The sequence below is a fragment of the Oncorhynchus clarkii genome, chromosome 7 (genome assembly GCF_045791955.1).
Source record: "Oncorhynchus clarkii lewisi isolate Uvic-CL-2024 chromosome 7, UVic_Ocla_1.0, whole genome shotgun sequence".
Classification (NCBI taxonomy): Eukaryota; Metazoa; Chordata; class Actinopteri; order Salmoniformes; family Salmonidae; genus Oncorhynchus; species Oncorhynchus clarkii.
The window spans coordinates 17,548,603-17,574,833 of NC_092153.1; the positions used below are offsets into that span (position 1 = coordinate 17,548,603).

The 26,231-nt window shown below is 42.8% G+C and overlaps 1 protein-coding gene across 1 annotated transcript in view; it reads left to right on the top strand.

Annotated features, from left to right (window-relative positions):
- Positions 1-2,615: 2,615 nt before the first annotated feature.
- LOC139414134 (fidgetin-like) overlaps positions 2,616-26,231 on the top strand; it is a 33,722-nt gene continuing 10,106 nt past the window's right edge. The window contains exons 1-2 of the mRNA XM_071162015.1: positions 2,616-2,729; positions 3,591-3,621. Of these exons, the coding sequence (XP_071018116.1) occupies positions 2,616-2,729; positions 3,591-3,621 (145 nt within the window). The remainder of the gene's footprint in view (positions 2,730-3,590; positions 3,622-26,231) is intronic.

The following is a 26,231-nucleotide window of genomic DNA, read 5'->3' on the forward strand; positions in this document are numbered from 1 at the left end:
AATTCGGAGTGTATGTGAAGTGTGGATATTATAAGGGAAGAAAAGGAGACAAATGCCATGTGTCCTGCCTGCTGACACAAGGACAAAAGGCTGGACACAAGGTGTGTGTGTCCTTGCGTGCGTATTTTCATTTATGTGTGTGCACTGTATGTGTATGCATGTGTTTGTGTATTTTTGTGTTTATTTTTGTGTGTTTGTATATGTGTGTATTTGTGTGTGTGTGTGTGAGTGTGTGTTTACACACCCACAGCACCGTCAAGAATCACAGCATGGCTGTATCTCAGAATGACCTCCAAGCCAGTCGGCAGCTGTGTGGACCTCACAGCCACGTAGGTACACCATCACGGTGGCTGGCACACACAAGGCGAGCCAAACCCCCTCCATTCTCAGCCCCCAAACCCTCCTAATGATTCAACGCTCTGTCTCTGTTGCATCACTTTCTATCACCACAGCAATACCACTCCTAGTAGTGTGACTCACATTCAGCTGTGGCCTCCTATCGGCCTCAGTCCAGTTTAGAGTCCAGGTTTCAACATAAAGGGGGGGGGGGGGGGGGGGGGGGGGGGGGGCATTCTCTCAATGTGTCAAGTACTTTTTTGCAACAAAATAAGGGTGAGATTTACTCAGCATGTGAAGAAAATATGCAAATACGGTGAGTGTACAAAGCATTAAGAACATCTTCCAAATATTGGGTTGCACCTAGCCTTTTGCACTCAGAACAGACTCAATTTGTCGGGGCATGGACTCTACAAGGTGTCGAAAACGGTCCATGTTGACTCCAATGCTTCCCACAGTTGTGTCAAGTTGGTTGGATGTCCAACTTGACGTAAAACTGTTGAGCGTGAAAAACCCAGCAGCATTACCGTTCTTGACACACTCAAGCCAGTGTATCTGGCACTTACTACCATACCCCATTCAAAGGCACTTAAATATTTTGTCTTGCCCATTCAACCTCTGAATGTCACACATACACAATACATGTCTCAATTGTCTCAAGATCTTTTTCTAACCTGTCTCCTCCCCTTCAGCTACACTGAATGAAGTTGATTTAACAGGTGACATTAATAAGGGATCACAGCTTTCAACTGGATTCACCTGGCCAGTCTATGGCATGGAAAGAGCAGGTGTTCCTAATGTTTTGTACACTCAGTGTAAATTGCACCTCTTATTTTTAGCGTGGAAAATGTCTGTATATCTGCTTGTCTGTCGGTCTGTTGGTCTATCTGTTTGCTTGACTGTCTGTTGGTCTGTCTGTCTGCTTGTCTATCTGTCTGTCTATCTGTCTGTCTGGAGGTCTGCCTCAATGTCTGGAGGTATACCTGGGGACCACAAGGTGGTAGACCTACATTGGAACCTGTTTTGGGAGGTGTGATGGGAACTGGAGCACTGGGATTTGGAATAGCTCCATGCTGAACTGATGATGTCCAAACCAGAGGTCCCCGTAAAAGACCAGTGAAACCCTACAGTATACGGCCAGCCCTAGCCAGTCAGTCAGCCAGCCAGGCCATGTGTGATCAGGGGCTAAATTGAAGTGGAACAGAGTGGAACAGATGGGAGCATACAGTGGGAATTGAAGCGATTCTCTGTTAAAAATGGTCATCGAAATTGCAACCCCTTTTGGGGACAGTTTTATAGCACTTTAAAAAATAATTCCCATTTGAACCTCTTTGTGCGTCTAGGTGTGTGTGCGCGTGCACACTCACACATGCGCGCCTGTGCAAGTTTGTGTGCGTTGTGCATGTGCGTGTGTGCGTGCGTGCGTGCGCAAGTGTGCACTCAGTGCTGTCAACTGTTCATTTGTGAGCACTGAAGACCATCTCAGACGTCTCACTATTTTTTTAATTAACATATTCCCTTTATTTCAACTGTATACAAATCAAATTCCTGGCTCTTATTTGATTGTGTAAATAAATAAAAGATATCAGCCATGATAATTGGGATGTTTCAATTGAGCCTATATTTGACACACTGAACTTCATCTGACAGTTGTTCCATCTTTGATGTCTTGTTTAAATGTGATCTCCCTACTGATGCTCTGATAGTGTGTTAACTGGGACAGCTCAGCTCTAATTAGGACTCAGATAGATAATTCTACATTGGTGCTATAATTATCATTGGGAGACACAGCACTAGGGCTAGTGGAATGAGTGTGTGTGTCTGTGTGTGAGCGCGCCTGTGTCACACAGCAATCACACATTCACACGATAGGCTACATTCCCAGATTGTTCTCTAAATATGGGACAATGGTTATTGATTTCTTATTTTCAATTGTTCTTTTTTATCAGCACGCTATTATAAATGATACATAGATTAAAAGTATCTGCTTAGACAGATCCAATCTCATAGCCTACAATAGTCTACTGTAGCTTTTACTTGAACACAATCACGAGCTTCTGCTTATTTCCCAATACAATGCCGCCTCGATGTCTATTGGTATAACACGATAATAACCTTGCATAATTACCCCTTTTACGCGGGACTTTGAATTTCTGGTCTTTGCAGCTAGACGCATGCGCAATGCAAGGCATACTGGTCAGTCTCCGAAGCAGCTGTTTTAGGGTTTGAAATTCCAACATGGCAGTGGCTGTGGTCAGTGTTGCCTGCGCTAACTTGGAATGGTTTTAAATCGCAGGCAGCCTCGCTTAACCCACCGCACACTCATTCATCAGCAAGCTCTACCGTGGATCGATGTTGCTCTAACCCCAGAGGTCGACCTGTCGCACATACAGGTAAGCCTTTCCAGAACTAGTTTCGAGATGTCCGCAATTAAAGTAGCCGATATTAGGCGAGTCTTGCCTTAGCAAGGCACCCAAGCGCTTTATCCGTAAAGACACCACCACCCTCCGAGACGCAATGGATCATACGGGATTTAAGTATTCACAGTTAAAAACAAGTTTGAGTGGTTTTGCAAATCATTTATCAACGAGTTTGTTCGTTTTAGAATTGTAAAGTAGCGCATTTGCGTTTTGGATTAGTGGCACTTAAAACCGCATGGGTATGTTGTGTTCTTATTTAGGCGATCCAAGGGCTATTGCTCGGTTCGAATGACAGTGCATGGGTGGGGGGTTTCAAAGTAGCCAACTTTTATACATGCACACGGTGATTACAACAAGTATCCATCCCTATGTATCTTATCGTTCGCATGAGCGGATGCAATATCACAGTCCTTATGACACGCTATCTATTGTTAAAGCACGAGAGTAGCCTATGCTAGAGCTTGTGTATTTTTATTAGGCGAGAGCGAATTCACCACATGTAACTTTCTCGATAACATAATAACAGTAATCAATGCGCAAATGATCTGGTGTGAACCAAGTGGGTGCACCATCATATGATTTGCCCCCCCCCCCCCCCCCCCCCCCTCTCTCTACAGCGCTATCCAACAGCGTTTTGCTGCCAGGGTCCACTTTCCCTGTAATAGTATGCATGTAGGCTAGATGAGTATTGAGTAGCCCTGACTAGAAGGACTCACGTTAAACTGAAATGTGAGAGTGGAGAGTATTGCTTCTTATGTAAAACAACCTTTGGAATTCCTCCTCGTCCAAATTCCAATTCCAATGCTCTCCCCTCTTCTTCCCCGTTATTCGCAGCGAGACATGATCAGTAGCAGCAGCGTCTATGGTAGGTTCTTTTTTTCCCAATCTTTCATTTGATGAACTGTTGTTGTTATTTATTAAATTGTGGTTGTTTTGACCGTGCTTGTTTTCAAGCATGCGTTTTGTGTCAGTTTCTTTAAAACAATGTCAGGAAATATTACTGATGTACGATGATTTATGTTGCATGCGTGTGTGTACATTGTTTTGTGAGAGTTTAGCAATGTAGGCCTGCCTACATGTTGATTTTTTAGGTCTATCATCTTCAGGCTTGTGTCCAAGTTAAAACGATTCAAATATCAAAATGATTTTGCATCATACTCCATCTTGGCCGAATTGTTGCCACTCTCGGAAAACAAATGATTACTATAGTATACCTAATGGAATATGCCTCGCATCAGATGGTCGCGGTGAATGCAAACGGACCCTTGACGTCTGCCTGTCTGTGCTGGTTTTGAATGCACATCACTATGACGCCGATATGTTTTCTGAATTGCTGCACCCAGAACCCCTTTCACACGCTGTGCTTAGGCAATAGTAGGCTAACAGGAATGTCTCCCAGGTCCACTTGTTTTGTCGGCTATATTCAGAATATATTAGTCTGCTTAAATGATGACTAATATACCGGTACACGTGTTATACTATTCTTCAAACGTTGTTATTATGGATATACTACTAGTAAATGAGTATAATCAAATTATTAGGAGAATAGACTTTAAGGTTAGCTTTTGTTAGTCTCAGGTGTGGCAAACAATCTGTAATGTAAACACAATATATCAGTCATTTATCAGTAATTTGTTTTAATAGAATGTTTCTTGTACCAGAAACCTACCCTACAAATAAGAATTATAGATAGTAATTTATTATTAACCTCATCAGAAATGACAAACAGCAGTTTTAAGCAGCTATTAATTAACACATTAAGAGGTCATCTTTGTCACCATTAGGCCTTTATCAACATGGAACACTGAAATATATAGGCTAGTTAGGCTATTAGACACATATTTCAAATTGATAAAAGACTATTGAGATATTTTGCATCAAAACCAAAATATCCCGAATGAGCATGACAATAATTCCACTTTGTCCTGAATATGTGATTGTAGAAGATTTCGGCCTATCCCATTTCTGGACTGGCTTTGTGACGTTGATCCGTATGCATCGTACAAACTGTAATGTGAGGTGTGCAATTCAAAAAGGGACAAGAATGAACTTTTTTTAAGTCACCAAAAAAGAGTGTTTGTTCTTTAGATAATGTAGTGGAACAGTCATCACAAGGTAGGCCAGACAGAATGTTATGCACCAAGTCTAATTTGTATTTCTCTGTGTGTTCCGAGAAATAACAAATAGGACTTAGCCTACTTTCTTCAACATCAACATTTTGTTAATTTGTCATGTTAATTTGTCACTAAGTTTTCACTTGTTGTTTTATACCTTAGTATAGAGATGAATGTTAATATTAGCCTCTCTCTCTCTCTCTCTCTCTCTGAAACGCACCACAGCTCGTGGTCACATATGTCGATTGATTATCCATTTCCACCCCCTTACTTTACTAATTCATTCATTTCATGTAAATCCACTGTATGTTTGCTGAATGATAGAATAGATTCATTTTCATTAGATTAGCCCACATAATGCAGCTTGTTATAGTGTAGGCTAATACAGCCAAGAACTTCTCTGGAATGAAGATGAAGACTGTTTCAGATGGAGATATTTCCGCTGCATTGTAAAAATGTCCCCTTGCTATAGTGCTGTTGTTTGATTCATTCTCAAATGTATTTTGCTTGATTTATACAGTACATCTCTGTTTTCGATTCTATTACGCACATCATAGAGCCTGTTTGCAAATCCAAATATCTCAGTTTGGGCCCCTACAGATGAGTGATCTCTTGTCGCATAAGTCAAGGCAAAAGCCTGTGTGAACATTAAACACGATTTATTCCTTAAAAAAAAAAAAATTTCAGGACAACTATCTGTACTGATATTTACTGGATTTAATTTGGTTATTTCCTAAATAAGGAAGTTGACGTTCTACATCATTTAGTGTAGGGATGGATAGCTGGTATGCACCGAGCAGTCTCTTAGTGGTGTTTCTACCCGGTGGTTCTCCTGATAAATTGATAGAGAGAGGGAAGTTGTGGAGGCTACAGGCACAGAGAGTGACTTATACCCCGTGTCATTTATACTGGCTGTTGCTGATGTAATGAGAATTGTGTGTGTGGGACGGGGGGTGGGACGGGGGTGGGGGGGTGGAGTGTGTGTATGTGTGGGTGTGTTGGATGTATGTGTGTGCGCGTGTGCATTCACTCTCACATAGTATTATCATGTTGTACTAAAGATCTAAACACTAAAGATCCACTACACATCCCTACTATATTAGAAACTGAAACTGACAGCACCAATGATTCCCCTCATTATGTACACATTGTCTCATTTTATGTCTTTGTCAGAAGCGCCGTAATAGTTGCTCAAAGAGATAATGAAGGGGAAAGTAGAGATATTAGAGAGGGTTAAAGAAAACGGTCTTCACAAACAGAGACACTAATATATAACAGTCTCCTCGCGATTACTTTGTTTATCTAGCTAGTGATTTTCCCTCTGACTCAGAGTGAATACAGAGAGCGGTTTGGCGTTAAGGCTAGCTGGACTATTCCCTGTGGGACTAAAGACAGGAATTAGCCTGACAGTTTCTATCCGTCTGTAATGTTTACCATTAAAGAAGCCCTCTCTCTTATTAACGTTCCAAAATGACTCCCTTGCATATACTGAACCCTGGGGAATTACTGCTCAGGAAGATGTATGTAGATGGATTCCTTGTAATGTTAAAGAAAGAGACACTTGTCAGGCGCTCTCTCTCTCTCTCTCGCAAATATCAGTGGACTTTTCTCGTCTGCAGCTCCTGACAAAGGCCGGCTTCAAATGAGATCTAGGTAGGGTTGTCATCTTTTAGCAAATATGTTAAGTGTTGTCTTTTGTGCTCTCCCCGTTTCAGCGAGCGAGGAATGACCCCAAGGGAGCCTGGCTCATGCAAATCCCCCCACCCCCCACCCCCTCTCTCTCTCTCTCTCTCTCTCTCTCCAAAAACTAGTCCCTGGACTTGTGGCAGCTGGCTATGTTGTCTTTGTGCGTGTCTCTCTGTGTGTGCTGACAACCCTCTCAGTGATCTAAGTTAGAGAGGCACACAGCGCTGGAAACGGGAGGCAGCTGTCTGTTGCTGTCTGTTGCTATACTGTCTGTGAGACGAAGAAGCATTCGTTCTGCTGCTGCAAAGATGAACGGCCGCCAATCCGTAAATCCTTGACATCCAGCCTGCCCCTCCTCGCTCTCCTCCTGCGCCCCCTCCTCGTCTTCCTCCTCCTTCATTTCTTTGGATCCGTCTGTCAGCTCTGGATGTCTGTTTAGATGTTTTTGTGTGTTTGGTGTTCCTCTGACTGACAGTGTATGGGCAAAGGCATTCTTTTGGAAAGTATGATAGTCCCAGAGACAAACGCCTAAATCCTTCCTCTAGCCATTTGAACGGTGATCTGTTTGTTCTTCCCCTCTGTCATCATACTGTTATCATTCTGAGTGCTGACAGCCCTGTGTCTTGTGGGGGTTTAGGAGAGAAAGAGGCCTCCTGATGTACAGTATCTGGTTTAGTACAGTAATACTTGTTACTGTATCTGGTCTAGGAGCATATATACAGTACATTGCCCTCAGAAAGTATTCACACCCCTTTACTTTTTCTACATTTTGTTGTGTTACAGCCTGAATTTAAAATGAATTCAATTTAGATTTGTTGTCACTGGCCCACACACAATACCCCATTATGTCAAAGTGGAATTATTTTTTTTGACATTTTACAAACTAATTTAAAAAAATGGAAAGCTATAATGCCTTGAGTCAATAAGTATTCAACCCCTTTTCTATGGCAAGTCTAAATAAGTAAATAAGGAGTAAAAAAAATAAGGAGTAAAAATGTGCTTCAGAAGTCACATAATAAAACAAGCACACATTTGATACACACCTTGGATGGTGTATCAATATACCCAGTCACTACAAAGGTACAGGTGTCCTTCCTAACTCAGTTGCTGGAGAGGAAGGAAACTGCTCAGGAATTTCACCATGAGGCCAATGGTGACTTTAAAAAAGTTACAGAGTTTAATATCTGTTATAGGAGAAAACTGAGGATGGATCAACAACATTGTATTTACTCAACAACACTAACCTAACTGACAGAGGGAAAAGACGGAAGCATGTACAGAATAATTATATTCCAAAACATGCATTCTGTTTGCAATAAGGCACTAAAGTAATGCTGTGTTAATACAACACATTACTGAGTACCACTCTCCATATTTTCAAGCATAGTGGTGACTATATCATGTTATGGGTATGCTTGTAATCATTAAGGACTGGGGAGTTTTTCAGGATAAAAAATAAATAGAATTGAGCTAAGCACAGGCAAAATCCTAGATGAAAACCTGATTCAGTCTGCTTTCCACCAGACATTGAGAGATGAATTCACCTTTCAGAAGGACAATAACCTAAAACACAAGGCCAAATCTACACTGGAGTTGCTTACCAAGATAACAGTGGATGTTCCTGAGTGTCCAAGTTACAGTTTTGACTTAAATCTACTTTAAAATGTATTGCAAGAGCTACAAATTATTGTCTAGCAATGACCAACAACCAATTTGACAGAGCTTAATTAATTTTTAAAAGAATAATGGGCAAATGTTGCACAATCCAGGCGTGCAAAGCTCTTAGAGACGAAACCAGAAAGAGTCACAGCTGTAATCTTTGCAGGTGCTTCTACAAATTATAGACTCAGGGGTGTGAATACTTATGTAAATCAGACATGAATGTATTTAATTTTCAATACATTTGCAAAAAATGACTAAAAACCTGTTTTCACTTTGTCATTATGGGGTATTGTGTATAAATGAAAATAAATAAATGCAATACATTTTGAATTCAAGCTGTTACACAACGGTATGTGGAACAGTGGAAGTCAAGAGGTGTGAATACTTTCTGAAGGCACAGTACTTTAGGTATCACCATATACCCAGTAATAAGGGGAGGGATATCTTTTTTGCATGTGTGGATGTTTTCATTATGGTGACGATAATCTGCACTTCGTATTCATTAGCCTATTTAGTATTTTGAGTATGCTATTTTAAGTGGGCCCCATTATTGTAAAATGTATTGTTATAATTTTTTAAAATGTAAAATACTTTCCCCACCATTCAACATTACAAGTGGGTTTCAGGGAGGTTTGTTTCTGACGTTGTTGTAATTGGCGCAGAAAGACAAGTTTGAGAGCTCAGGTGTGTGTTGAGATTTGTGGTAGTAAATTAGTAGACAAGTAAAGGGATCCGTATGGGGCCTGGAAGGAGAAGCAGTGACAGACAACAGTCCACTAGTGACCATCCACCGTTTAAAACACTTTTACCCATCATGCAATTATACTCATCTGTGAACACTGAGACAGTCAGCACACATCTCAGGAACATCGCACTGTTTCTTCATCCAGAGTTCAGCTAAATTCACCTTGGTGTGAATACAGGAATTAAAATAATATCTTCCCTGTGCATGGCAAGTGCTCAAAGTGTTTGAAGTTCCCCTGTTTTTTATGTCATGCGCCATTTTCATAGGTTTAATCAAATCGAAGCTATGGATTTTTCCCCTCCTTTTTTCACTGCCCATCCAGAATTTTAATCAGTCATTTCTCACCCCGCGTGGCTTCTCTCCTGCTCAATCTCTCCATACTACCCATGGCTAAGATTCTCCTAGATATTAACACATTCTACCGAGATGATGGGAAAAGTTAAATATGCTAAAGACTTATTAAAGCTAACGTCCTGCTACCGGATATTTGGCTTCGTTAGATCCACTATAGACCACGGCTTATCCTGTACATTGTATTTTCAAATGAGACATTTGATGGTTCTAATTAAGTTATTGATATGGACATCTGAGTTAAACGGTGCATTGATATGCGAATTGCCTGATGAGGGAACCAGTTATTAAACGATGACTGCTTTTTTCAGGGCTGCTGGGGGGAGAGAAAAAGACAGCAGCAGAGAGAGAGAGCGAGAGAGAGAGAGAGAGAGAATTGAGTCATCTCTCATCTGCCTGTGATCTGATCCTATATCTTACTCTGTGCGTCTCGGCTGGTGTACAGCTTGATTAGGCAGACGATCATTGGAGAATCGCACATTCTCTCTCTCTCTTTCTCTTGTCAGCCGCGGTCAAGTAAGTCCCTGCCTGGCATATTCATTCACCCAGCCCCTCTCTCCGCAGAGTTGTGTGTGTGTGTGTGTGTGTCTGACAGCTTGGCAGGCTGCCAGGGGGTGGCACAAAGGACCTTGAGTGGCTGGGCTGGGTGTGTTATGTGTGTGTGTGCGGCACGGCCAGCACGGCAGCCTGTGGCCTGTCTCCGGGAGGGAGGGGAGAGAAACAGACAGCGAGGACGGAGGAGAGTAGTGTTTTGTAAAGTGCCGCGTCCAGCAGAAGCGTGTGCATAATCAGGTTGATCTGCGGGGGACCTGTGGAGAAGGGTGTGTGTCTGTGTGTGGCAATGCGTATGCAAGCATGTTTTTGTCTTGTGTGTTAGAGTCTCTATCAGTTTTTGTGTGTTTGTGTCCGGTGCGGGTTTGGCTGTGTTTGAGAATGTAGACTCTGCTAAGGATGGTACTGTATGCACTGGGTAATGAGATGCAGCTCTGAGCTCCTCAACCTGGTTTCATACATTATCCATATAGGCAGATACACGCGTGGTATTGACTTTAGAGTGGGTGTGCATCAGTCGTGGGAGTTGTTTTGGGTCAAAGAGGAAGATTTGTTTTTCAAACCCAACCGATGCAATTGCTTCCATTATTTTCAGAAGGTTTTGTTTGACATGTAGAAAATATATTCTCTTATACTTGTAACTCACCACTCGCTTGTTTTAGTCTTATTAGATAGAAAACATGCAAAAATCAGTGTGTGTGTGTGTGTGTGTTCTTCTTGTATGTGTTTCTGTTCTTAGAGTGTGTATGGCAAAAGAACCTCATCACATTTAGACAGAGTGTTGAATTGAGAGACTTGGCCAACTTCCACCCTCCACCCGGTCCACACATTAATCCTGTTCTCCACACTCCTCCGGGCCAATGAGAACCCTGGGGGGTCTCAATGACATGATTACTAATGTGTGCTTTGGAATAAAGACTGCCGTTGTGTCCTGCAAAGCTCATAAACCACTGTGTGATTTGTCCATTGTTGTCAAATCACTTTGCTTTCGCCAAGAACGAGGCATTTCACTGAGGGCTTAATGCTTTTGAAACCGTCAGCGACGTATTCGAGTTCCTCTTTTGTTACTTTGGCCGGGAAACTGCCAAGAGCGCTGCGCTGAATATTGTTGTCAGGATAGAAAAGGGGGGTTTTGCCAGAAGAGTCCATTGAGCAGACTGAATGGACCATTCATATTTAAGAAGAATTACCGAGGCGCCATATTGTTGGCGCAACAAGGCTAAACGCTCTCCAACAAGGGCGAGATTGTGCGTATTTTGACGAGTTGTGAAAGTGTAGAAAGCATGGGTCCTTAAAAAAGTTTCAAAAAGGACTGAGGTGGGCCGTATGAATGGAATTAAATCATTGTTGCAATATTATGAAAAGTGGTGTGAGTATTTTGAAAGTGGTAGTAGATAGGGCTGGTAATTGGCAGGGACCTCACGGTACAATATTATCACCATACTTAGGTGTTGATACAATATGTATTGTGATTCTCATGATTCTATATGTAACCGCGATTCGAAGATGGAGAACAAGCTATGAAGGGAAAAAAAATACTGGAGTTTTAGTGCAGGTACAGCCAACTAGCGCAAAAATAATATTGTAGTTTTGTCAAAACGGTACGATGCGAAATATCTTCAAAAATAATATCCCGATATGTAACTGTATCGATTCCCCCCCCACCCCCCCATCACTAACTGGTAGCTGTAGATTTATCTCAGGGTCGAACACATTTGTCATTTTAGAGACGGCTAGAGGTGATAGGTTTATGGTTGTACTTCAAAGCACCATATTAAATTCACAATGTATTGTTAAGAAAGCAAAAGGTTCACTTACTGTTCTCCAGAATGGGTTTTATTGAAGCTCGTGATACTGCAACATTTCAACTGACCCATATTTGTCCTGTGCCAGTGTCAGTTATCCCTCTCTTTCCATGAATTTTGCAATGTAACCCAGTTATTTGCTACAGACACCTTTCCCCCAGCAGTCTCCACTAATAATTCTAATAGCAGAATATTCTTAACAACAGACACAACCTTTAGAATGTACTACCCAGCCCAACACATTTTGATTCCAAGAACGTTGTAGGAAAACCAAAGGAGAACCTTTCGGGAATGTTACGGGAATGTTCTGTGCTAGCTGGGTACAGTACCACACCCTTTAATTTGTTCTGTAAGCACTAGAATCTCTGCTCCCTTGGAAGGCAGTCCAGTCCTGTTTACAGTACGGTATTAGCTCGCTAGGCTATCCCTTAGCATAGTGTCATCTAGTCTAGGGCCTTTATGTCACCCTGGCCATGCATTCACCCGGGTATTAATCACCACTGTGGATCTGCGTATTAGAGGATTATCAAATTTATTGTTTGGCTGTCTGGGACTGTAATGGGTGTTTAATTACTCAATAAAAGCGCTTTTATGGATTCCAGTCCTCCCGTGTATCGAGCAAATGGTATTGATCTGGCTCTCCGCTGCAACATGATCGCCTGTGAAGGAGAATTAGAGATGCCCGCCTGCCTGCCAATGGGCCTGCTCGTTCATTAGTAGCACATTACATACTGGGTTGGTTCAGACATAAGATTGGTAAGATCAGGGTCTAGACAAGACAAACAGTTAGCTTCTGTACCTTAAATGTGTAGATTTCCTGATATTACACATTTTCCGGAAGTTAGTCTGATTTCAATAGTATCAGTATGAATATGGTTATGTGGTGTTCTGTTAGCACAATTAAGACTCTCCTATGACTTGCTATAGTCTAGCTGAGATAGAGTTAAGCTCTGAGATGTCTACCTGCTAAACAGCTTGTTTCTGCACAATGCTCATAATGCCGTATTTCTCCCAGCCCTCCCCCGAACGATTACAGGGGTGTGAAATCATCCTAACACGAGGGAAAATGTATGTCTATTAGGAGATTATAGTAGTTGAGTGCTATCTTTAAGTAGGTCTTTCATTGTGTGTTCGCGCATGGGCACAAATATCTGATTTGGCAATCTCTTGGTTTTTAGGCCACACCTGAATAACGTGATAAAGACTACATCTAATCCTTAATACTGTAAGTTTATAGGTCACCTAAGGCAAATCAATCTAGTCTCTCTCATATCTTCAAGCATTTGAAATGAATGTTTCCCCACTTAACAGTGCGACAGAGGAGTCAGTGTGGAGACATTAGTGGAAAAAAGAGAGGGCCGCGTAGCGTGGGGTAGACGGACCTCGACAGACCATAATAGCAGCACTGTCCAATATGGACTACAGTGCCTTCGTAGATAAAGGGATTTTCATGGCGATTCACTTGAACACAGACATGAGTGAAATGTGCTCGGACTGTGGATAATATGAAGTTATTCTCACCTCTCGCAACTATAGTTGAATCCTTTGTACTGTGCCGGTGGTCAGGGAGAGATATTGTACGGTTGTATTTAATAGATATTAGATTTAGAGCTTAGTGTCCATGTGCGGCCACATCAATCATCAACCACACTCTATCACTTGTAAATAACCTGAGATGATCATTACTTACGTCCTGGGGTCATGGTTTTCCACCATTTTCACATTGAGGACCACAACATATCTTTCAGACTGTCAAATATCCCTAGCTTCCATTAAACATCATATAGATTACTTTATGGTTAACAGCCAAATTATTATTTTGATGAAAATAAAAACGAGGTTAATTCGACATAGAATGGGCTATCTACATACTTATGTGCACTTGCATTCGTCTATGTCTGATTAATGTACATGAGCAATCTGTAAACATAAAGATATGCATATTCCCTCCCCTTTTACCCTCATGTACCCCCCCCCAGTACCATCTCGGTGTTGGAGAAGACTATTCATTCCGTGCTGAACCGGTGAACTAAGTAATCTGAATGTGCAAGAGGGACAGGCCTATTGGTTTACAAATCAATTGGCTGCATGTCCATGCCATTAGGTTGACATGTTACGGACGCAGTAAGAAGTGGTCGTAGAGGCAGGCTGTGGTTTGTTCCCCTGCTCCCCTGGACCTAGTCCAGCTACTAGACTCGCTTATCTCTGTTTCCATTCATTCTCTCTGTCTTTTCTTCGCTCCACCACTGTTTGGCTATATTCAGTGGATGAGTGCTTCAGGGGATATTGCTTACGGGAAAGTGTTTGTGTGTGTGTGTGTGTGTGTGTGTGTGTGTGTGTGTGTGTGTGTGTGTGTGTGTGTGTGTGTGTGTGTGTGTGTGTGTGTGTGTGTGTGTGTGTGTGTGCAGAGGAGATATTTTGGCCAATGAACCCTTGTTTAGCTCCATCCTCCAGCTCTGCTTTCTTGGAGTGAGTAAGTGCTCCCCAGGGAGAGAGGGCTGTAGTTTACCCAGGCTTAATGCACACATGCACACACACACACACAGCATACACAGCATACACAGGCTGGCTCAGTGATGTGTGGTGCTGTGGGATAGAAAACAAAAGTAATCTTAAGAGATTCCCATGTTGGACACTGCCTCATAGCCTCATTTCTCTTGGCTGAAGTCAATTTAGGAATGTGTTTGAATAGCTCATTTAATACACAGTTCAAAATTCCCCCCACCTCTATAAAAAATAAAATACAATTTTATTGGTCACATACACATGGTTAGCAGATGCTAATGCGAGTGTAGTGAAATGCTTGTGCTTCTAGTTCCAACAGTGCAGTAATATCTAACAAGTAATCTAACAATTCCCAACAACTACCTAATACACACAAATCTAACAAGTAATCTAACTATTCCCCAACAACTACCAAATACACACAAATCTAAAGGGGTAAATGAGAATATGTACGTATAAGTATATGGATGAGTGATGGCCGAGCGGCATAGGCAAGGTGCAATAGATGGTATATAATACAGTATATACATGTGATATGAGTAATGTAACATATGTAAACATTATTAAAGTGGCATTATTTAAAGTGACTAGTGATCCATTTATTAAAGTGTCCAGTGATTGGCTCTCAATCCAGTATATACATGTGATATGAGTAATGTAATATATGTAAACATTATGTAAGTGGAATTATTTAGAGTGGCATTGTTTAAGGTGACTAGTGATCCATTTATTAAAGTGTCCAGTGATCGGGTCTCAATGCAGCCAACAGCCTCTCTGAGTTAGTGATTGCTGTTTAGCAGTCGGATGGCCTTGAGATAGAAGCTTTGATGCACCTGTACTGACCTCGCCTTCTGGATGATAGCGGTGTGAACAGGCAGTGGCTTGGGTGGTTGTTGTCCTATAATAAGGCCCATTGCAAAATGTTATATTTAATTCACTACAGGTATCTAGTTTAGCTGGGCTAGGATGTTGTAATTCACTGCAGGTTGTCATGTACACATTTTCCCAGGGTGGAATAGTGGAATAGTTCTCAATCAACTAACTAACAAGCAAATATATGCACTGTCAATCGAAAACGTGGTGCCCAAGTCTTTGCAATCGCAAAAAATCTCTCCTCACAGCACATTGACATGTGAGTCCGGGTATTTATATGCTGACCTCACGCCTCAACAAGCTTCTGATTGGTCAGAGTCAACACTCCTGGCCACCGTTGATTGGCAGATGTGTGAAGCAAATGCACATGCACACAGAACAGTTTTTCGAGGTCAAGGCAGGGTGAGAAAGAAACATCCACACGAGCTCAGCCATCCACATAAAGAGACGAGCTCAGCCATCCACATAAAGAGACAAGCTCAGCCATCCACATGAAGAGACAAGCTCAGCCATCCACATGAAGAGACAAGCTCAGCCATCCACATGAAGAGACAAGCTCAGCCATCCACATAAAGAGACAAGCTCAGCCATCCACATGAAGAGACGAGCTCAGCCATCCACATAAAGAGACAAGCTCAGCCATCCACATGAAAAGACGAGCTCAGCCATCCACATAAAGAGACAAGCTCAGCCATCCACATGAAGAGACGAGCTCAGCCATCCACATAAAGAGACAAGCTCAGCCATCCACATGAAGAGACGAGCTCAGCCGTCCACATGAAGAGACAAGCTCAGCCATCCACATAAAGAGACAAGCTCAGCCGTCCACATAAACAGACGAGCTCAGCCGTTTACATGAAGAGACGAGCTCAGCCATCCACATAAAGAGACAAGCTCAGCCATCCACATGAAGAGACGAGCTCAGCCACCCACATAAAGAGACAAGCTCAGCCATCCACATGTAGAGACGAGCTCAGCCATCCACATGAAGAGACGAGCTCAGCCATCCACATAAAGAGACAAGCTCAGCCATCCACATAAAGAGACGAGCTCAGCCATCCACATGAAGAGACGAGCTCAGCCATCCATTAAGAGACGAGCCCAGCCATCCACATAAAGAGACGAGCCCAGCTGTCCACATAAACAGACGAGCTCAGCCATCCACATGAAGAGACGAGCTCAGCCATCCACATGAAGAGACGAGCTCAGCCATCCACATAAAGAGACAAGCTCAGCCATCCACATGAAGAGACGAGCTCAGCCATCCATTAAGAGATGAGCCCAGCCGTCCACATAAAGAGACGAGCTCAGCCATCCACATGAAGAGACGAGCTCAGCCATCCACATGAAGAGACGAGCTCAGCCATCCACATGAAGAGATGAGCTCAGCCATCCACATAAAGAGACGAGCTCAGCCATCCACATGAAGAGACGAGCTCAGCCATCCACATAAAGAGATGAGCTCAGCCATCCACATAAAGAGACAAGCTCAGCCATCCACATGAAGAGACGAGCTCAGCCATCCATTAAGAGACGAGCTCAGCCATCCACATAAAGAGACGAGCCCAGCCGTCCACATAAAGAGACGAGCTCAGCCATCCACATGAAGAGACGAGCTCAGCCATCCACATGAAGAGACGAGCTCAGCCATCCACATAAAGAGACAAGCTCAGCCATCCACATGAAGAGACGAGCTCAGCCATCCACATGAAGAGACGAGCTCAGCCATCCACATGAAGAGACGAGCTCAGCCATCCACATAAAGAAACGAGCTCAGCCATCCGCATGAAGAGACAAGCTCAGCCATCCATTAAGAGACGAGCTCAGCCGTCCATATGAAAAGACGAGCTCAGACATCCATATGAAGAGACAAGCTCAACCATCCACATGAAGAGACGAGCTCAGCCATCCACATGAAGAGACAAGCTCATCCATCCATTAAGAGACGAGCTCAGCCGTCCACATGAAGAGACGAGCTCAGCCATCCACATGAAGAGACGAGCTCAGCCATCCACATAGAGACGAGCTCAGCCATCCACATAAAGAGACGAGCTCAGCCATCCACATGAAGAGACGAGCTCAGCCATCCACATGAAGAGACGAGCTCAGCCATCCACATAAAGAGATGTGCGTGCAATTATTTAACTGGGAACTATTTCACACTGGGAAGATTATTACATGACACAGGTACCTGTGTGAGCAAGGCTAGCTGGGCTAGCATGTTGCTCCATCCTCCAGCTCACACAGGTACCTGTAGTGGACTACAACATGCTAGCCCAGCAAGCCATGCTCACACAGGTACATGTGTTGTGTAGCCCAATGTACATAGTCATTGAACACTTGCTCCCTTTAATAATGTTTACATAATGTTTTACCCATTTCATATCTATATACTGTTTCTAGTCAAGGCTAATTTTATATAACTACTGCTGTACACACCTTTGATGTCCATACGGTCAATATACAACATTATATACATTGTATATATTTATATATAGCTCAGGGCAGCAGGTAGCCTAGTGGTTAGAGCGTTGGGCCAGTAACCGAAAGGTTGCTAGATTGAATCCCTGAGCTGACAAGGTAAAAGTCTGTCGTTCTGCCCCTGAACAAGGCAGTTAACCCACTGTTCCTAGGCGGTCATTGTAAATGAGAATTGGTCCTTAATTAACTGACTTGCCTAGTTAAATAAAGGTTAAATAAAAAATACTCTTAACTCTGACATTGCTCGTTCTATTTCTTAATTTTTATTTTGGGGATTTGTGTGTATTATTACGTATATTGCACTATTGGAGCTAGAAACACAAGCATTTCGCTGCACCTGCGATAACATCTGCAAAATATGTCTAGGGACCAGTAACATTTGATTTGTAATTGGGTGTGAGCTAGGCTAGCATGGCTATCATGTTGTAATTGGGCTAATGTGTAGAGCTGGGCTACCTGGGCTATCATGCTGTAATTGGGTTAATGTGTAGAGCTGGGCTACCTGGGCTATCATGCTGTAATTGGGTTAATGTGTAGAGCTAGGCTACCTGGGCTATCATGTTGTAATTGGGTTAATGTGTACCTGGTCTTGGAGGGTCAGTCAAGTGGTGTGTCGCATTTCCTTTCCTTTCCTTTATTTTCCTCTCTCTCTCTCTCTCTCTCTCTCTCTCTCTCTCTCTCTCTCTCTCTGATTGTCTGAAAGTGTGATCACAGTAAGGTAGGAGATGACTGACTTATTGCAGGACTGTGTTGTCCAGAGGAAGGAGGTAGACGTTGCCCATAGCAACTGATTTAGGGTCAGATATTTTCACCGAAGCTAATGATGTCATCTCCTCAGCACCGTTAAGGTTCATTGCACTCTTTCACTTTTACCATTACGAAGCCATTTTAGGCGTTCTCATTCAAATCAATGTCCTTGTTTTTTGAAGTGAGATACTGGTCAAACGTTTGACGGTGCTCACACGAAAAGTGTGTTTCTAATATCCGCTTTACACTGGTTTATCTGTAGTACAGCTTAGACCACTCGAACACCTTTCGGGTACATTAACGGTGAATGTGATTAAAGCCAGAGATCGATAGAGACTGACACACTGCTGGTGGGTGTCACCAGAGGTGTGTGTGTTTACGTGTGCTCGTGTGTGTGTGTGTGTGTGTGTGTGTGTGTGTGTGTCACGGTGCACCCACCCCAGTAATATGAGAGCAGACACTGCCTGTTAACAGGCCTACAGCTGCTGTCAGGCACTCTCTCTAACTCTGTTAGGGCCCTTATTGATTGCTCATTATTACTGTTCCCTGAAAGATGAGCTTCCCTTATGATTACATTAAATCTGCTCTCTCTTATTCCTCTGAGACACCGTCTGGCTTATTGCTACCCCCCATCACGTTCCAACCTCCTAGATGCCATATTAAGGAGGAGGTAGGCGTTTTGTAATCGCCGTGGTTTTGCCTGTTTAGTTTGATGCTTCCAAATACCTGTCTGGAAATTGTTTGAGGAATTGACTAACCTGGTCTCTCTGTGAAATGGAAGTAAGCGATGATTTGATATTCTTTTTGTCAATTGTAATTATACTTAAAATAACAATTTCTTTATTTCCTCCCCACTAATTTGATGTAATACTAAAACAGTTATTGTAAAACAAAAGGGAAAATAAAGGATAAGAGATGAAATTATGACTAATGACATTAAAGATATTCTCTTTGTCAATGAAGCAAGTATCTGTGTCTTTCCTCTTCTTGTGGTGTGATATCATGAGTGAGTTGTCTGAAACATATATTGATCAGTCAGTCACGGGCTGGTTCTTGTAAAGTTTGGACTTTTCCAAATCTACCCCTCAGTCTCAGAGCTGCATCGGGGGCCATCTTATCACTCAGTCCCAATGAATTATTCAAAGGAATCGACGGCGTCAGTTCAGTCTGAGAACCTGTGATGATGTTACGCTGACTGCCTAGCTGGCTTGATATTCACTCAGAGAACTGTAATGGATGTCCTCATAGAGTTAAACTAACAGCTTATTCCAACTTCCAAAAGCACAAATGTCTCGGGAGCAAAGAGACTGAAATATGTGTGGTGTAGTTTGGTTGGAGTTATTTATATTTGGAGAGTGTGTGTGTGTGTGGAGGGGGGGGGGGGGGTGTTGCGGCTCCTCAGAGGTAGACTGGGGAACGTTAGTGAGAATCTCTTGCCCCCTCGACACGTCTGGCTCAGTCTCAATGCCACAGATCGATGGCCATATTGATCCACCGTTTGAGTGTTTAGACAACCTGTGTGAATTCCACCAGAATGAAATCCACATTGAATTCAAAGTAGAGGTATTTTAGACTACAAATGAGTCTGTAATTAACCAATGGTTTTTGTCATGTTTTACCAAATTGTAAAATATTATTAGCAATATTAAAGTAAACACATTTTTTAAATTCCGTATAATTTCAGGCATGAATGAAATAATTGCAAACGGTCAATAACATCCTTTTATTTGGTGTGTCTGTATCCCTTCATGTAGATTTTTGTTGGATGAGAAACCCGCCTGAGCTGGCAGTGCCTGATGTGAAGTGTGAATGACTTGACACCTTTGACGTCCAAACTGATCCCATGCATTTACAGTTCAATATGGAGGTTGGGGTTATTTCAGAATGGTGCTGTTCAGTAGTAGAGACAGGCTGTGCTCTGCTGACAGCAGTTTTTAATCTGAGCCAACTCCTGTTTGGAGCGGGCCTTTCTGACCCCCATCTCACCAACACGCGGTCGCCCGCCTTTTCCTCTTTTGGAGGATTGTCAGGGTGGCTATCGTCAGATAATTAGCAGCAGCAGAACTCTTAACTGGTGACTCCTCTCTCTGTTGGAGGGGTTTGCACTGTTGGCTATGGCAGTGTATAATTTATTCTGACACAAACCGCTATCAAGAAGCGCATGCATTCGATGCACACAAGCACGCACGCACGCATACACACTCATTCACAAACAGTGTCACTTTGACAGCCATGCCTGGCTCGTCTGTCAAAAGCTTAACGTTACCGTGCCTGCCGCAGCACACACACACACACAGACAGAAAGCCAGTGACAACAGACAACATGATGCATCAGTGGCTGGTGTTATATAACCATTCAAGAGGAAACTCTGGTTCCACTGTTGTCAGAAGGTTAAAAGTTATGTGACAAAACTCTTTAAAATGAAGATAATAGTAATTGTAGGTATTTCTTGTACGTGAAATGTACCAAATTGGCTTTAATTGACATTTGATTTCCATGAACAATATTTTTCAAGTCGACACCAGACTGGCACTCAAGGAATCACACAGGAATATGAACATATTGGAAACAGCATATCTCGAGTCCACATTCGTTGTAGGGGACTTTAACATAATAAATCTAAGGAAATTCCCAAAATTCCACCAGCACATCTCTTGCCTCTTGCAGGAAAAATAAGTTGGACCATTCTCCATTCCGAGACGGACACAAAGCCCTCCTTCAACCCCCTTCGGAAAATCAGTCCACACCTTCATTCTGATCCTGCAAGTCAACAAACAGAAATGAAAACAGGAAAACCCATGGTAAGATTTGTTAAACGCTGGTCTGACCAATCAGAATTTATGCTCCAAGACTGAGAAATGTTCTGGGTTGCCTCTGACAATAGCATCAACGAGTACACAGACTGAGTCACAGGGTTCATCAGGAAATGCATAGAGGATGTTATCCCAACAATGACTATTCACACATATCCCAAACAGAAACTGTAGTTCAATAGCAACATCCGCGCGAGGTAATCAACATTGATCCCTCTACGAGGCCCGCTACTGCTGTAGAGGACTGAGCTCTCAATCTCTGTGACTGATGTGAGTAGGACCTTCAAGCATGTGAATACTCGCAGAGCAGCCGGCCCAGACGGCATCCCCGGCCGCGTCCTCAGAGCATGTGCAGACCAGCTGGCTGGAGTATTCAAACTCTCCCTGTCCCAGTCTGTGGTGCCCACATGCTTCAAGATGTCCATCATTGTCCCTTTACCCAAGCAAACTAAGGCAACTCGCCTAAATTACTATCGCCCTTGTAAGAATATTCAACAATAAATACAAAACTCAGAGAACTAGAGATCAATGGAGCTAGTTGTTTTTCAGTTCAACATCTGTTTAGAATCTGTGTATGGATTCCAGTTCAGGACTCATAGCTGCGTGTGGCAAGTTCTCATTGGTCCAAACTATCTATACATTGAAGCCTGAAACAGGATACTTTGTATTTGGCCATTGGCCCAATTTTACTGCAGTGAATTCTAGTTAGTCAACCACAGGGTAGGCGTCAGTATAAACTACATCCTGTCTCAGTGGAGAAACAATGAGAACTGGGAAGAATGAACATCGAACATCCACTTTCAAGCATAACGACTATGAAATGTTCTCTTTGAATAAATCTATTTCCCCCCCTCTGATTTGCTTTGGGGTCTGTGTTGTTGAAGAATAACATCAACTGCTAACATCCTGTAGCACTCACTTCTGTCATCATGAAGTGCTTCAACAGGCGGGTCAATGACCACATCATCTCCACCTTACCTGACACCCTGGACCCACTCCAATTTGCATACCTCCCCAACAGATCCACAGATGACGCAATCACCATTGCGCTACACACTACCCTATCCCACCTGGACAAGAGGAACACCTATGTGAGAATGCTGTTCATTGCTTACAGCTCCGCGTTCAACACCATAGTCCCCTTCAAGCTTGACACTAAGCTCAAGGCCCTGGGTATCCAATCTGCAATTGGATCCTGGACTTCCTGACAGGCAGACCCCAGGTGGTGAGGGTAGGCAACAACACTTCTGCCACGCTGACCCTCAACACGGGGGCCCCATACGGGTGCATGCTCAGCCCCCTCCTCTGCTCCCTGTGGTGCCAGGGAAACAGCCTCTCCCTCAGCGTCAGCCAAACCAAGGAGCTGATAGTGGACTACAGGAAACAGGGGGAGGAGCCCTCCCCTATTGTCATTGACAGGGTTGCAGTGGAGAGGGTCAAAAGCTCCAAGTTCCTCAGCGTCCACATCACAGAGAACCTGACATGGTCCGATTACACTACCACTGTGGGCGCCTGAAGAAATTTGGCATGGGTTCTCAGATCCTAATGAAGTTCTACAGCTGCACATTCGACAGCCTGGTACGGCAACTGCTTCGCCCGAAACCAGAAGGCCCTATAGAGGCCTAATATATCACTTTGGGCGACCTTCCTGCCTTTCAGGACATCTACACCAGGCGGTGCTTGAGGAAGGCCCAAAAGATCATCAAGGACTCCAGTCACCCGAGCCACAGACTTTTCACTCTGTTACCATCCGGCAAGCGGTATTGGAATATCGGGTCACGGACCAACAGGCTCCGAGACAGCTTCTACCACCAGGCCATCAGACTGCTGAAAAACTCAACCTAGCTCTCCGTGCACAGACCTGCACATTAGAGACTATTTGTACTGCATTGTAATTATTGATCCCTGGTTAATGTACTGCATTGTTATTACTGATCACTGGTTAATGTACTGCATTGTTATTATTAATCACTGGTTAATGTACTGCATTGTTATTACTGATCGCTGGGAATGTACTGCATTGCTATTATTAATCACTGGTTAATGTACTGCATTGTTATTACTGATCGCTGGTTAATGTACTGCATTGTTATTACTGATCACTGGTTAATGTACTGCATTGTTATTATTAATCACTGGTTAATGTACTGCATTGTTATTACTGATCACTGGTTAATGTACCTCATTGTTATTATTGATCACTGGTTAATGTACTGCATTGTAATTATTGATTGCTTGTTAATGTTCTGCATTGTTAAGGGAGCTAGGACATAAGTATTTCGCTGCATTTTTTATACCTGCTGTAAATTGTGTTTGGGACAAATACATTTGATTTGACAGTGAGATGTATGCATATTAGAGGTCGACCGATTATGATTTTCCAACGCCGATACCGATTTATTGGAGGACCAAAAAAGCCGATACCGATTAATCGGCCAATTTTTAAAATGTGTAATAATGACAATTACAATACTGAATTAACACTTATTTTGACTTAATATAAAACATCAATAAAATCAATTTAGCCTCAAATAAATAATGAAACTATTAAATTAAATTTGGTTTAAATAATGCAAAAACAAAGTGTTGGAGAAGAAAGTAATATGTGCCATGTAAGAAAGCTAACGTTTAAGTTCCTTGCTCAGAACATGAGAACATATGAAAGCTGCTGGTTCCTTTTAACATGAGTCTTTAATATTCCCAGGTAAGAAGTTTTAGGTTGTAGTTAATATAGTATTTATAGGACTATTTCTCTCTCTACCATTTGTAATTCATATACCTTTGACTATTGGATGTTCTTATAGGCACTATAGTATTGCCAGTGTAACAGTATAGCTTCCGTCCCCCTCCTCGCCCCTACCTGGGCTCGAACCAAGAACACATCGACAACAGCCACACTCGAAGCATCGTTACCCATCGCTCCACAAAAGCCGCGGCCCTTGCAGCGCAAGGGGAGTAACTACTCCAAATCTAAAAGCGAGTGATGTTTGAAACGCTATTAGCGCGCACCCCGCTAACTAGCTAGCCATTTCACATTGGTTACACCAGCCATTAGGCTGATAGGCTTGAAGTCATGAACAACACGGTGCTTGCGAAGAGCTGCTGACAAAACGCACGAAAGTGCTGTTTGAATGAATGATTACCAGCCTGCTGCTGCTCAGTCAGACTGCTCTATCAAATCAGACTTAATTATAACATAATAACACACAGAAATACGAGCCTTTGGTCATTAATATGATCGAATCCGGAAACTATCATTTCGAAAACAAAACGTTTATTCTTTCAGTGAAATACGGAACCGTTCGGTATTTTATCTAACGGGTGATATCCATCAGTCTAAATATTCTTGTTACATTGCACAACCTTCAATGTATGTCATAATTACGTAAAATTCTGGCAAATTAGTTTGCAATGAGCCAGGTAGCCCAAACTGTTGTATATACACTGACTCTGCATGCAATGAACGCTAGAGAAATGACACAATTTCACCTGGTTAATATTGCCTGCTAAACTGGATTAGTAGTTATAACTAGTGATTATGATTGATTGTTTTTTCTAAGATAAGTTTCATGCAAGCTAGCAATTTACCTTGACTTCTACTGCATTTGCGTAACAGGCAGGCTACTCGTGGAGTGCAATGGTTAGAGTGTTGGACTAGTTAACTGTGCGGTTGCAAGATCGAAACCCCTGAGCTGACAAGGTGAAAATCTGTCGTTCCGCCCCTGAACAAGGCAGTTAACCCACAGTTTCTAGGCAGTCATTGAAAATAAGAATGTGTTCTTAACTGACTTGCCTAGTTAAATAGAAGGTATAAAAAAAAATATTTAAAAAATAAAATAATAATAATCGGAAATCGGCGCCCAAAAATACCGATTTCCGATTGTTATGAAAACTTGAAATCGGCCCTAATTAATCGGCCATTCCGATTAATCGGTCGACCTCTAATGCATATGTTGATATTGTGTCTCATTTAGTACCTACAGACCGTGAATCCGATGGCCTGCTCTGTGATTTAGTTGCGTTTGTACGCGTCATCATGTGGATTATTCTCTGACTAGTACATTAGAATAATGAGCCTTTCTCTTCTAGTGTCTCTTTGTGCTGCTGCGGTAACAACCTCGTGAATAGTTATTTTGGATTACCTATCAAAGTCTTCTTTCCCCAAGCACCCAATAGATGGTACTTCTAGAAATGAGTCACTTGAAAATGATCATCGTCCAACACCGTATAAGGTAATGGATAACCATCACACTCCATTTCCCTGCCTCCTCACCCACACAAACGCAGCACTCTTGAAATATGATGCATCTACTGTGCTTAGCGGGCACTTAATGTCTGAAAGCACCCTGTTTGCGTTGATTTACCGACCGCAACGGTAAAAAAAAGAGTGCGCCTCGCGACGTTTAGTGTCTCGCCACTTGTTCACTCAATAATTATCTCATTTTATTTACGCAGACAGACAGCTTTAGACGAGGTGAGAGCCTTCCCCTCCATTATCTGTAGGTGGGCCTCTCTCGCTGCCTTTCTACTGCACCCCCACCCTCAGAGTCCACAGTCCCTTAATGACGTCCTCCACGTCGAGGACTTTTCCAAGTTTCGATTTCACGAGGAACACACAGTGCACATAGATATGTAGGCACGCGCGCGCACACACACACACACACACACACACACACACACACACACACACACACACACACACACACACACACACACACACACACACACACACACACACACACACACACACACACACACACACACACATACACATACACACACACTCCACCTGTGTTAAAAAATAAACGTTGAACTGAATGACACAATGACTCTCCTCTGCCGGTCGTCCAATCAATGTGGTTTCTAAAAGGATTAGGGCCTTCAGTCTGAAATCTATTTTAATTACTTAACAAGCAGGTAAACAAAGTCGCGGTGGCACCGCCAGTATAGATCCAGGCTGGGGTGTATCAATACCACCTAGCCCTGTGTTAACCCCTGCAGACCCCCTAAAGAAAGGAGATCTTGGGCCCCTCCCAAATTGTAGCTTATTACCTATAAAGTGCACTACGTTTGAACAGGGCACATATAGCACTGGTGAAAAGTAGTGCACTGTATAGAGAATAGGGTGCCATTTGGAACA